Source organism: Trematomus bernacchii, unplaced genomic scaffold (assembly GCF_902827165.1).
Source record: "Trematomus bernacchii unplaced genomic scaffold, fTreBer1.1, whole genome shotgun sequence".
NCBI classification, from domain to species: domain Eukaryota; kingdom Metazoa; phylum Chordata; class Actinopteri; order Perciformes; family Nototheniidae; genus Trematomus; species Trematomus bernacchii.
The window spans coordinates 1861076-1875972 of NW_022987767.1; the positions used below are offsets into that span (position 1 = coordinate 1861076).

Genomic DNA, 14897 nt, shown 5'->3' on the forward strand with positions numbered 1-14897 from the left:
TATGAATATGAAATGTCCCTAAAAATAAAATTAGCTGTACAAAAATAATGAAATCTGTGTCACAAAAACAAGTTCAGGCAAGCCTTCAATAGGCAACACATATACATGTTTATTCATTATACGCTAAAAAACTACAAACCAAATTGAATAGAAAATCAAATGTATACAATTATTACAAGTGTATGGATACAGCACATTTCAAATAAAAGGCAATTCAAAGTGCTTTACATAAAACATTACAAAGCATTGCGTTTCAGTCATTTAAAAGTCAAGTGAAAACAAACTGAAACAAGCTTTAATAGAATAATAACACAAGTACAAGAATAAAAGTTAGAATGCAGTATAAAAAAATCAATAGTTATTTGATTATAAAAAGCAGCTGCAAAAAGAGAAGTGCAGGGATCTTATCAAACACACTTACTCTATCATCAGAATAACATCTCAGTCTTTCCTGAAACCTGATGTAATGTGTTAGCCATTTACTTCAACAATAAAGCATGAATGGGTACAGAGTCCACATAAACGCAGGACTTTTGGAAAGTATAGAGGGATTTTTTTCATGATAGGATTCATTTAATGATAGATATTGCTTCATGGAGTTTAGAGATAAAAATGTTGAGCGGTTTTCTTAAAAAGGTGTCAGGTTTGCCTACAAGAATACGTCATCACATGTAATTTATTAGACACTTTTATCCAAAGCGACTTACATACATTCAGTAGCCTACTGTGGACAATCCCCACAGGAACAATTTGGGGTGAAGTGTCTTTCCCAGGGACACAACGACATGCTGACTGCAGTGGGACTCTAACTTGCTACCCCCTGATTCAAAGTCCAGCACCCTATCCACTGAGCCACAGCCTCCCTATTCATCACTATACCTCTCTATTCAAAGTGCTTTGCAGAAAACATTTAGATATAAACATATAGTGTAACAGGTATGATTTAGTACATTGGTACCCACACTAAAAGCTGAGCTATCCACATTTTAGGAGAGTTTGGGAACAGAATATGTGTATTTTAGAGCAGTGGTTCTCAACTGGTGGGTCGCGACCGAAAAGTGGGTCGCGGACCCGTTTCGAGTGGGTCGCAGATGTGTGTTTTTGGAAAAAAGTCAAACTTTTATTTTGAAGGCCCGATTTTATAACGCTGTGCATGCAGTAGGCGTTGGACTGGAAGTAACGGAGACCATAAACGGTTTTGAAAACTTCTGTCACGTAGTGATCATCTTCTCAATAAAACATCTTTGCTGATGTTTTTTCGAGTCTTCTGGCCAATCAGAATCAAGATTGTCGCCGGAAGTCCCCGGAGACAACCCTGTCTCCTAAAAATTACGTTCCCACAGAACTAAACTGCATTCTCAATTACGTTTAGCTAGAAACGTATTTTCTCCCACTTTACGTTGGTTATGAACGTATCTCAAATACGTTTATTTTCTACATATCTTCTAGAAACATATTTTCTCCCACATTACGTTTGTTATGAACTTATCTCAAATACGTTTATTTTCTACATATCTTCTAGAAACATATTTTCTCCCACATTACTTTTGTTATGAACTTATCTCAAATAAGTTTATTTTCTACATATCTTCTAGAAACATATTTTCTCCCACGTTACGTTTGTTATTAACTTATCTCAAATACGTTTATTTTCTACATATCTTCTAGAAACATATTTTCTCCCACGTTACGTTTGTTATGAACTTATCTCAAATACGTTTATTTTCTACATATCTTTGCCATTTATTGTCTTGCTTATAATAATGATAATAGTCATTTATAAATATCATTTTAGAGCACACATTTGAAATCGACGATCGGGCTTGATATCCTATGGTTAAATTAAAATCAGTAGACGAGGCTGTAATTTCGCCAGCTGCGAGGCAGAGTTTTAACATGCCAAAAAGCTGCTGTGTCGTTTATTGCACCTCAAACACCTCAAACTTCCTCTAAGGACAGCAGAAGAGCTCTGTGGCTTCAGGCTTGATCGCCGTTCAAATGACAGCGTTGGTTTCCCCAAAAGTGGGTGGGGCTGTGACGTAGATTTTACTCTCATCTATTATTCAAAACCATTCTATTTATTCTAACGTAAATTACATGCCAGTGTTTTATCTTTTTATTAAGCCATTTGTTTCTGTTGTTTAACTCATAGATATATATAAACATATGTTTTTATATATATCTATGGTTTAACTGGGGGTGTTTCTCAATCGCGAGTAAAGCTGCTGCAGAGCCACTATTTCAAGCATACTACGTCATCGAGTGCCGCCGAAGTACTGTTCCAATCTCCAGCATACTTGGAAATCTACCGAGCCCGGCGTACTCCGTTTGGAGAAATATCGAGGCTGCACATGAGTAGACTCTGCGGTCTTAAAATCCCCACAATGCTTTGCGCACGGACCAATTTCCCCAAATCTGTGGCGGAAGATGTAAGGCGGGGCCTCTCATATAACGCACACCTGCACACTTGCTAGCCTGTTCCACTCTTTGTTTTCCGAATGCTAGGTAGTATTCTTGCCTCGCTTCTGAAGCAAGATGCTCGGCAGACATGTGCTACCAAGCAAGCATACTCGCGATTGAGAAACACCCTGGGAATGTTTTCACATTGAACCGGAAGTACGTCACTTCACTTTGTCTTCTTCGTCCCTTTTACGTTCCAGACAATGCATGGCTCAGCGTAACAGACTGAACAGCGACCCCAGGTGTGTCTACATTGGAATTACATCTTCATTACTGAAGGAAAAATACTTTACCTAGTGTTTGTTAACTGGGTTTTTAATGCAGTTGGCTTTTCTTAATGGTTACAATATTGCTATGAGTTACAGTATATATCTGAAGCAAATTATGTTTCTGAAGATGTGTAGTCAATTCCACCCTTCAATGTAGCATAAATGTGAACTCTCATTACAGGAACAATACCGGAAACAGACGTAGGAAAGATCCTCAGCTCGCTGATTGGATGTTTTAGCCGCAATGCACGTTGGGATATGGTGTTTATGCGATGTGAAATCCGAAAACATAAAAAAAAAAAATAATAATACTTTATTCCGAGTGTTCTTGCTTTTCTCTTTGAAAGTCATCACATAACAGCATTGTAATACACGGTTCGGCTGCATTAAATATTACACATCTGCCATAGTTCTTTATTTATAGAGCCCTGATGAGAAGACTTCTGGACAAACAGGAAGAACTGCCGCCGAAACTGAATACGTGACGTGGATCATAAATATATCAACAATTAAACAACATCTTACATTTCTTTTCACAAAATACGTCTCCTTGCAGTATCAATACTAATACGGCTGACTTTTATATTTGATCCAATTGGTAGATAGGTTATATTTACACCATAACGGTGCACAGCTGATAGAAAAGGACTTGTAGTTTTTAAAGATATTACTGATTTTCTTTGAATAGAAGAATGTAAATACTGAGTTGAGAGAAGAGTCAGGGGATTTGGGTGATGGGAGACACATCTCTGGAATCACAATTTCAATAGCTTACCATTAAATGACGGATATACCTTTCTGTCTTTGATGTTTTACAAATCAGATATTAATGTGTAGAAGTAAACATGAGAATAATGTACAATTATGTAAAAACATGAATAAAACTACACATCTTCAGATGTTATACATACATAAGTGTCCTACACTAATAATACAAAGTTATTATTAGTATACTGTGTGTACCTTGTGTGCACCGTCTAGTGGTTAAAGCACGTTATTTAATTATTTTTGTTGAATAATGTTATTTTTGTTGAATAATGTTATTTGATGAATAAAATATTAAGAGTACATACTTTCATAGGGGGAAAGTAGAAGGTCAATGATAGAAATATAGAATATAAAAAATCAAGAAGATACTGTAAGTCAGGGCTATTCAATTAGTTTGGAATGGGGGCCGGTTGATGAAAATGATCCAAAGCAAGGGGCCGGGAAAAAGATGGCTTGAAATATGAGCAATCATATTTAAGAGCTTCAGATACAGTAAATACTACAACAGCATAGTGGAGTGCATATATTGTGTTTAATTCAATCAAACAACATAGCCCCAAGGCCTTTATGGATCTAAATGGCAAGTTCAGAACTCAGTAGGCCTACATGTTTCATTTGATTTTATTTAGGTGAAATGATCTAATCATTCACGCAGAGATGCAATCAATGACAGGAGTTGTCACTACAGTATAGTAGGTGGGTTCGAAACCCGAGCCAGTCGAAGTTTTCAGGCATTGTCTACCCCTCTATCTCTCAATGTAACACCCTCTCTGGAATAAAGGCACTATGGCACAAAAAAAAAAAAAAAAAAAAATCTTAAAAAAAAAAAATTGATTACTTTTTAACATTATACTCAAAGGGCCAGTAAATATAACCCCGGGGCCGGATTTGGCCCGCGGGCCGCCAATTGAATAGCCCTGCTGTAAGTGATCTCTACAATAAAACAGTTTAGTGCCTGATGTACAAAGATATTAATATGAGGATGTGTAAAACAGACAAACTAATTAACCTTTATTAACACATTAAAGAATACTTTAGGTTTTCTTTCAAATAAGAAAAAAGCTTTGGGGGTATCTATCTACAGATAAATATTAAGCCTGACAAAGTACTTAACGTCTAATATATTGCTTTCCTGCAATGTTAACTGTGTTGAAGCACTTATTTTAACTGATATTATATATATATTAATTATACTCTTATGTATGTAGATAGTATAGATAGTGTGCAGAATTTGAGTTTAATGGTGGAGGAATACACACATATTGATAGATGTCTTGTAATGCACTGTTGAGGAACCTGTGACCCAAGTTTTTCATTAATTGCATAACTTCAACATAGTTGTGTATATGATATGTCAATAAACCTTAGAAAATCTTGAAAGGGATGTGCAAAATAGCTATTATATACAGTTTTTAATTAACTATTAGTAGAGAATAACGAGTAATGAATATACTTTATAGAGATCTGCAGATAAATGTTTAGTCTTCTCAAGCACCAACTAATATCTCTCCTGATTGTTGGCACTTGACAATCACCTTTCCCTGAATTTTACTCAGGTGTAACTAAATTCTGCTTTAAGGGTTGTTTATATTTTACATCATTAATCAGAATCTGCAAAGTAACTAAAATAAATGTAGTGGAGTAAAAATACCAGGTTAACCTCTGAATTGTAGTGGAGTAGAATTACAAAGTAACAATGAGCTGGCATGTGGGTATATATTAATGCTTCCCATTATGGACACAAGCGATTTTCACCCATTTATTAATTACATGTTTTACATTTGTACACACCAATTTGTTTCCTATCCCCTAAACCTCCAGGGCTGTACACAGTTTAATACTGTCAACTTCTAATTTTGGGAAAAACGGCGTAACCTTGGCGCACTGCCACTCCAACATCCAATCCCAGAGCTTGAAGATTAATCACGGGGTTTGTCAACGGGACTGTAGCATGGATGTATAATAAGAACTGGATACAGCGTGGGAGGCGGGGCCTCATTCATTCCTATGAGAGTTGCTCATTCGCGCATGATGATAAAATGGCCCAATTTTTGAGAGAGCAAAACGTCACAGATTACCCGGCATGCCTGAGAAGTACCCGTATGTGCGCTCATAGCGCATGCGCAACTTTAACCATGCCCCCCAAAATGCTCGTTCACATCAAGCACGTCAATTTGCGTACACGTAACAGCACCGCACGTTCATGACAGCATGGTAATGGTATGTTATTATGATAGATTTGATATTAACGAGGCGGCAGTTAGCAGCTAGCGGTTAGCTAGTAATTATGCTAATTTACACATCAATCGTTATGTACTTTTATATTACGCTGTAAGAGGATCTAGTGATATCCAAGCAACAGAGCTTCATTTAGCATGAAAGAATTATTGCACTGTATATATATATATATATATATATATATATATATATATGTATATGTATGTATATATATATATATATACAGTGCAATAAGCTTCTTAGTGCAATAAGAAGCTACAGGGACGTTAATCTACGTCGGTAATATTAACTTTATTTAATACAACATTTACGGTACAAGATTTAATCATACAGCCCATGTAGTATAATATTTTACAAATGATGAATTACAGCAAACATGTGCAATATATCCATTATTACAGCTCCGTGGGATGGCAGTAAGGCGATATGGGTCCGTTCTTAACGTGCATCCATGGGTAAAGATAAACGCATGTAGTGCTGAACACGTAACATGAACGTGCCGGGCGGCGCGGTCCCGTGGGTTAGATGCGCGTTCATAATGCAGAGGGAAATAACTCACAGAATAACGTTATTAGCACATTTTTACAACTTGAGGAACGAATGTTTTTAATAAGGGCTATACAAGTGTTCATACTGGGTAGTTTATTTAGTTTAAAAAAAATTATCCAACGATTTACAGACCACTCTTTCCCCATGTAAGTCAATGGGAAAAAGTGTTTCCGGGCCTGGCAACCAAAAGGAAGTGTAGTACCGCCGTTTGGCCAGCACGAATATTTTCATCTGAGTCCGGCGCACTTCCTGGGGGCTTGGACTGTAGTCCCAAACAATAGCTGGGGATTATGGGTAGTGTAGTGTCTTCGGCCATCCTAAACTCAGATTTTTTTTTCGGATTTCATATCGCATTAACACCATATCCCGACGTGCATTGCGGCTAAAACATCCAATCAGCGAGCTGAGGATCTTTCCTACGTCACTTTACAGCCCTGCCCACTTTTGGGGAAACCAGCTGTCATTTGAATGGCGATCAGCCTGAAGCCACAGAGCTCTTCTGTTGTATACTGTCCTTTCTTCTTAGAGGAAGTACAGAAACACGTAACTCTGGATTTGTTTTAATGTTTGAGGTGCAATAAACGACACAGCAGCTTTTTGGCATGTTAAAACTATTATTTTCTGCCTCGCAGCTGGCGAAATTACAGCCTCACCTACTGATTTTAATTTAACCATAGGATATCAAGCCCGATCGTCGATTTCAAATGTGTGCTCTAAAATGATATTTATAAATGACTATTATCATTATTATAAGCAAGACAATAAATGGCAAAGATATGTAGAAAATAAACGTATTTGAGATAAGTTCATAACAAACGTAACGTGGGAGAAAATATGTTTCTAGAAGATATGTAGAAAATAAACGTATTTGAGATACGTTCATAACCAACGTAACGTGGGAGAAAATATGTTTCTAGAAGATATGTAGAAAATAAACGTATTTGAGATACGTTCATAACCAACGTAACGTGGGAGAAAATACGTTTCTAGCTAAACGTAATTGAGAATGCAGTTTAGTTCTGTGGGAACGTAATTTTTAGGAGACAGGGTTGCCGGAGAATAACTTTGCGGTAGAACTATTCAAACTAGACAATCCCCCCATTCTGCGGTTGGGTTTTCAGCATGTGTGCCTTTCTATGTTATACAGTTCAGCTTTGATTCCATCATCTCATTAAACCTTTTTTAAAAGCATACTTTAGTTCTGTAAAGGGATTTAAGGGATATATGCACTGTACTTCAGTTTAATTAATATTGTATGCTGAAAAGCGTATATATTACAGCACGATTTTTTGTTGATTAGATTTGAGTGTTTCAACATTTCGGGTCGCAATTTATTGACAAAGGAAAAAGTGGGTCCCGAGGCCTGACCAGTTGAGAACCACTGTTTTAGAGTGTGAAGCAGGTTTTTTTGCTTACAATCTGCAGTTTCTTCTGCAGCTTTATATTGAACTTCTCCAGAAGAACTTGCTCTTTCTCCTCATCTTCTATGTTTATCAGGTCGAAGACATCGACACCTTCCTCTGGTTTGAAGGTGACCTCGCTGTAGGTCCAGCCCACAAGCGCTCTGAATCCTGTCGCTGTTTGAAGAGAGACGATGGATTTATTCATGAACAGCGATTTAGGATCCGTCTGAAGTGTGTTGTTTGCTTCGTAGAAATGCTCAACCTCTCGAGGCTCCAAGGTAAAGCAGTACATCGCCGTTGTCTCCTGCCTCTTCACAAGACTAGATTCAGCAAAGTCTGGATTGAGAACCTTCGTCTTTCTGCTCGTCTTCTCCAGAACCCACTTGTCTCCCTTGTCTAAGAAGCGAAAGACGCCCGCCGCCTGATGCTGATCCTTTCCAGAGACGAGCTCCATGGGCTCCCAAATCTGGAAAGAAAGCCCAAAGGCAACATCTGCTATATAAGCCTTTCCATCAACGACAACTTTGTGGATGACATGACTATCGGTGGGGTCAAATTCATTGGTTTGACTGTTGAAAACTCTGGAGGACAACCTGGTAGTTTCGTAACCCATTTCTCTCAGCACCCATCCAAACAGGGAGTTGCTCTCGAAGCACCAGCCCCCCCGGCCGCTCCTCACTATCTTGTTGAACGTGAACTCCAGGTCCAGGATGTGCCGCTCTCCACAGTGCATGCTGAGGTTTTCAAAAGGAACGGACATGACGTGCTGTTTGTGGATCAGCTTCAGTGTTTCGAGATCCGGTTTATCAAAGGAGCCTTGAAGACCAATTCTTTTGAAGTATTCCTCCAAATTCATCGTGCCTGTAAGACACAGGATGGTTAATAATTACATATGGCCAACTTACACAGTTTTGCAAAGTCAACATTAACTCAAATCTGTGCACTTAATGCAATTCTACAGCTAAAATGAAAAGCATGTATGATGACCCTGGTAGAATGGCCTCTTTTACTCCCTTTATTGAACATGTGCGGGTCTATGTATGTATGCTTTCTGTGTTTGACAATGTCACAAATAAATCATACATAAAAGCATGTATGTAGTTATGTATTCTTAAATAATGTCATAAACAGATACAATCATAGATAGATTTAAAATTGGGGAAATGTTTTGTTATGGCAGCAGCAGGTTTTCAAGGCATTGTACAAGAGTAAAACAAACAGTAAAATATGCATATCAAGAGTAGAAAGATATCTATAGAGTTCCTAGAATACAATATACAGTATAAAGTAATATGTTACAATACACTATAATATACCAATATACTTCATCTAGAAAAAGAAACATAGTATGCTATACATTAGACAAGTGTGCAAAGAAGTTGCAGTTTTTTTCATTACCATTTAACCCATAAGAACCCGGACCTACTTTTGGGGAAATTAAGGGGAGCGTCATTTAGACTAAATAGACCACCTAGAACACATTTCTGACAAGTAACCCCCCCTAGTGTCAAATATCTGAAATGTGACATATATGTCACATTGGGCTTTAATGGTAAAATAACTCTTATTTATAACTGAATTAATGAGGATGATGTTTTGGTTTAAATTAGTTTGAACATTCTTTGAATTGAAGAATAAAGAATATATTAACTAAATATAATTGAATCAGCTAAATTAACTGAGCAGATCATATTTCTAATTGTGCATATATGTCACTCCGGGTTTACTGTGAACGTTTAGGGTTAAAGTCCCGATGTTGCATCAGTGTCACAGTGATGTTTGTCTAATTTGTTTCATATCAATTTGATCAAGACATGTTTCCACAACAGTTTAAATGTAATAAAGGACATGTTATGTAAGCATTTTAATTCTTAAATGGCTTGAATTTTACCTTTAGCAACAACAAACAAGCTTTCGAAATGTAGCTAGTTCGGTCACATGTGTTAGTCTGGCACATGGACATGTTGTTATGGGAACACAACATCACATGACCTGGACCATGACCCACCAGACTGTTCAGTGGGTGTTTCTCAATTGCGAGTAAAGCCAATAGTATGAAGCTGCAGCGTCGGAGGCTGCACTCTCAGGACCACACTCCCAGGACCCTAGTTGTTTTGCAACATCGCCACCTAGCGGATTGGATGACTGCAAAAGTAGACATTGTAATGCTTGTTATTAACCATCTAAAAATGCATGAAAATCGCAAAAGTAGACATTTACATGCACGAAAATATGTTTTTATTATTATTATTATATTTATTATTGTTTATTTTATTTATTTTTTACAACAACAATTTGTTGTTAAAATGTATTTTGTATGTCAGATGTAAAATGATAGTCTTTTATATTTGTCTTATCAAATTTGACATACAACGTAAATATATATATATTGTAGTAATAATGATATCATCTATTTATAATTGTAAATGTATATTGTATGTCGACATACATTTATTATATATATTTTTTTATTGTATTACACGTTCAAAATAAATCAAATCAAATGTGTCTTTGAAGAGGTGCTAGATTACTGAAAAACAACTGTTAGTGTGTTTATGCACCAGGCTGCAAAAGATAAACATGCAATTTGACCGAGAGGCATTTCAGTGCAGAATACATTTATTGGGCACAATTTCCACACTGTGGATTCTTCAATCTGCTGTTGGTCTGCTGTTGACCACCTTCTCCTGGGAGATATCCATTCTGGCACTCTGTCGTGGCACTCTGAACACTGGCTGAAGGGTTCCCTCGAGCAAGCTTCTGGCCTCCAGAGTCCAGAAGGCAAACCTTTGGCCATGCCTTTGAAACAATAAGAACAAGATGTAATCTAAAGTATTGCATAGGGAAAGGCTAAGGCATTGGTGCACAATTGATATGCATTAATAATCTCAACAGATATTGCCATCCAGAGTCTTACAGCTCTTGTTACTGATGGTCTACTGATCTGTAGATGGTTAACCTAATATAACTAACAGATGTTCTATTGACATGCTACTGAGTTTGTTGAGAGATTGTAGATAATCTACAAGTGACCCTCAAAATAAAGTGTTACTGAAATTAAAATACACATATTGTTAAGGGCTTTCATACCCTTGTATTTCAAAACGCTCCATGAGAATAATAATAACTGACTAAAACACCTCATGCAATATTGCAAAACATGTCAGAATTATGAGACTGTCTGATAAACAGTAAACAGGCAGTCAGCACAGTTAAGATTATTTACAATGACTTCAAATAGTAATACAATGACTATTAAAGAAGCATTTATACTGAAGACAGAACTTAGGCTACTGCTGATTTAATGTAGCGGACAGACAGACCATATTGACATGCTTTTGTCATCCTTTGAAGTTTAATTAATTAGCTGACTATAATTAATGATCAGAGTTGGGAAGTTTACTTTTTTTAAATGTAGTAGGTTACAGATCACTAATTACCCTGTTAAAAATGTAATAAGTAATGTAACTGACTATTTACCTATTTGTATTGATATTCTAATGTTAATTATGGTTATTTTATGTTTTTTGTGAGTCACTTTGGATAAAAGCCTCTGCTAAATAACATAACCATAACATACGGTTTCATTAAACAAATAAACAAAAAGGCTAACAGTTGGTTTTGCAGCGAGTCATCATAGGCTAACAGATGACATTTAGCACGTGTTGCTTGTATTGCTGTCCAATTGAATACACCAAAATAGTTGTTAACTTTAAACAAACAACATGATTCACATTACTCACACTCTTACAGTAATTAGTGATTAAATCAACAATGAATGTAGGACACCTAGTTGGACTTGCCAAAATCACGCTACAGTCTCATTAAACAAATAATCAAATATGCTAACGAAACTAATGCTTTTGCTAATAATGCTTTTGCCGAAAGCTATAGCTAACGAATAATTGTTTTTAGTGCCTTTAATACTGTTAGAAGCTATCATAAGCTAACAGATGTTTGTTTGTATTGCCTTAAGACTATCATAGTTAATGTTAGCTAATAACACTTCATTTCAAGACACCGGAATTGTTATTAATGTTAAACAAATAAAACTTTAAAAGCACTTCACATTACTCACACTCTCTGCGTTGTCATTCATATTCAGGTCTCCTGCTCGCTAGGTGGCAGTGTCACGAAAAACGAGGGTCCTGGGAGTGCGGTCCTGAGAGTGCAGTCTCCAACGCTGCAGCTTCATGCTACTCAGTAAAGCTGCTTCAGAGCCACTATTTCAAGCATACTACATCATCGAGTGCCGCCGAAGTACTGTTCCAATCTCCAGCATACTTGGAAATCTACCGAGCCCGGCGTACTCCGTTTGGAGAAATATCGAGGCTGCACATGAGTTGACTCCGCGGTCTTAAAATCCCCACAATGCTTTGTGCACGGACCAATTTCCCCAAATCTGTGGCGGAAGATGTAAGGCGGGGGCCTCTCATATGACGCACACCTGCACACTCGCTAGCGTGTTCCACACTTCGTTTTCCGAATGCCAGGAAGTATTCTTGACTCGCTTCTGAAGCAAGATGCTCGGCAGACATGTGCTACCAAGCAAGCGTACTCGCGATTGAGAAACACCCAAAGTGTCACTTCACGAGATAAAATAACGGCTAAAGTTGTATAAGGAACTTTCCAGAACATTTAAAGTTCATGTGACACCCGTGTCACGTTGGGTCCTTAATGATCATATATTACAAATGTGAAGTGTAAGAGTCTGACATTCTGCAGCAGGAAATATGCAGGAAATGTTTACCTTACCTTGGTATGTGTTGAATGTTCAAACGATCATAATGGTGTCTTTTGAGGAAGCACTGTAACTTGCAGGAGCAACTTAAGACAGTTCGTTAAAGTTATAAAGTTTGTGAGGGATTCTGAACTGGATGTCCTAAACAAAACGGTTCAACATACCGAGGATAGCTTTGTGTTTTCTGGCTCAACTAACCCTATCAAACGGTATAGGCGGTCCTGAGACGCTGTTATCAGGTCAGCTGTCAGCCCAGAGAACTCCTCTCAGTCTGGGTGAGGGGCGGGGTTTGCAGCATTTGACCAATCACCAACCGAGCGTCATGTTTCAGAAATTAAGAGTGAACTAGTTAAACATTATACATCCATGAACAAAATAAATCTTCGACTGTGTGAATGCATTATAAACAGATTTCAATTACAGTTATCTTTCAATCTAGCTTTTTATTCATAATATTTTTAAATATTGTTTAAGTTCTTTGGTAAAATGTAAAAAGAAATGTTTGGAGTCAGGCCATCTCTTTTTATGAATATGAAATGTCCCTAAAAATAAAATTAGCTGTACAAAAATAATGAAATCTGTGTCACAAAAACAGGCAACACATATACATGTTTATTCATTATACGCTAAAAAACTACAAATCAAATTGAATAGAAAATCAAATGTATACAATTATTACAAGTGTATGGATACAGCACATTTCAAATAAAAGGCAATTCAAAGTGCTTTACATAAAACATTACAAAGCATTGCGTTTCAGTCATTTAAAAGTCAAGTGAAAACAAACTGAAACAAGCTTTAATAGAATAATAACACAAGTACAAGAATAAAAGTTAGAATGCAGTATAAAAAAATCAATAGTTATTTGATTATAAAAAGCAGCTGCAAAAAGAGAAGTGCAGGGATCTTATCAAACACACTTACTCTATCATCAGAATAACATCTCAGTCTTTCCTGAAACCTGATGTAATGTGTTAGCCATTTACTTCAACAATAAAGTATGAATGGGTACAGAGTCCACATAAACGCAGGACTTTTGGAAAGTATATTGGGATTTTTTTCATGACAGGAGTCATTTAAGTTTATTTACGATATTGCTTCATGGAGTTTAGAAGTAACAATGTTGAGCTGTTTGCCAAAGATCTTATTTTCTGCAATACTAAAAACAAAATGGTCAGGTTTGCCTACACAAATGTGTCATCACTGCACCTTTCTATTCAAAGTGCTTTACAGAAAACATTTAAGCATTAAGATAGAGCAAAAGGTAAGATTTAGTACATTGGTACCCACTCTAAAAGCTGAGCTATCCACATTTTAGGAGAGTTTGGTAACAGAATATGTGTATTTCACACCTGACATCATGTCCAACTTCCGGCCCATCTCAAATCTCCCCTTTCTGTCAAAAATACTTGAACGTGTCATTGCCTCACAACTAAAATCCCACCTCAGCTCCAATTACCTTTTTGAACTATTTCAATCCGGTTTCCGATCAAAACACAGCACCGAAACAGCTCTTCTCAAAATCACAAACGACCTCCTCCTCTCCTTTGACTCCGGCAACCTGAATATCCTCATCCTCCTCGACCTCACCGCAGCATTCGACACCATCAACCACACCATCCTGCTGTCCCTCCTCGAATCATCACTCAACGCCACCGACACTGCACTCTCCTGGCTGAAATCCTACCTCACCGACAGACATCAGTTTATCAACATCAACAACTGCACCTCCTCCATTGCTCCTCTGTCCCAAGGCGTCCCCCAGGGTTCGGTGCTTGGCCCCCTCCTCTTCATCCTCTATATGCTCCCCCTTGGCAAAATCATTCGTCGCCACAACCTTCAATTTCACTGCTACGTCGATGACATGCAACTTTATATCGCAACAAAAACCATCACCCCCACAACACACTCCACTCTCACCAACTGTCTCTCAGAAATAAAAGCATGGATGCAAACAAACTATCTCCAACTGAACAGTGCCAAATCAGACATCATCATCGGCCCCCCATCCCGTACCAAAACCATCCAGAATGTCAACTTCACCATTGACAGCAATACTCTATCCCCCCCCCTCCTCACATCCGCAACCTCGGAGTCATCTTCGACAGTCAGCTCAAATTCAATCACCACATCAATCACATCAATCACATCACCAGGACTGCCTTTTTCCACCTCTAAAACATTGCCCGTCTCCGCACATCACTCTCCTCCTCTGCTGCTGATACCCTGATTCATGCATTAATCACATCACAACTCGACTATAGCATCCTCTACTACGGCATACCATCCAACCTCCTCAATAAACTCCAACATATCCAGAACTCTGCTGCCCGCCTCCTCACCCACACCCGCTCCCGAGACCACATCACTCCCGTCCTCCAGAACCTCCACTGGCTCCCCGTCCGTCAAAGAATCGACTTCAAAGTCCTCCTGATTACTCACAAAGCCCTCAACAACCAGGCTCCCCCC

General features: G+C 37.8%; 1 protein-coding gene across 1 annotated transcript; it reads right to left on the reverse strand.

The window, feature by feature from the left end:
* Positions 1 to 7308: 7308 nt before the first annotated feature.
* LOC117496694 (arylamine N-acetyltransferase, pineal gland isozyme NAT-10-like) lies at positions 7309 to 12666 on the reverse strand. The gene is made up of 2 exons (XM_034148424.1): positions 12443 to 12666; positions 7309 to 8548 (listed from the first exon to the last, which is right to left on the reverse strand). The coding sequence occupies exon 2, from the start codon at positions 8541 to 8543 to the stop codon at positions 7671 to 7673; it is 873 nt and encodes a 290-aa protein (XP_034004315.1). The 5' UTR covers positions 8544 to 8548; positions 12443 to 12666; the 3' UTR covers positions 7309 to 7670.
* Between the last annotated feature and the right edge of the window lie 2231 nt (positions 12667 to 14897).

What these genes read in the sequence shown, in the direction of transcription:
- LOC117496694 (XM_034148424.1), bottom strand. Translation starts at nt 8,543, where the DNA reads ATGAATTTGGAGGAATACTTCAAAAGAATTGGTCTTCAAGGCTCCTTT.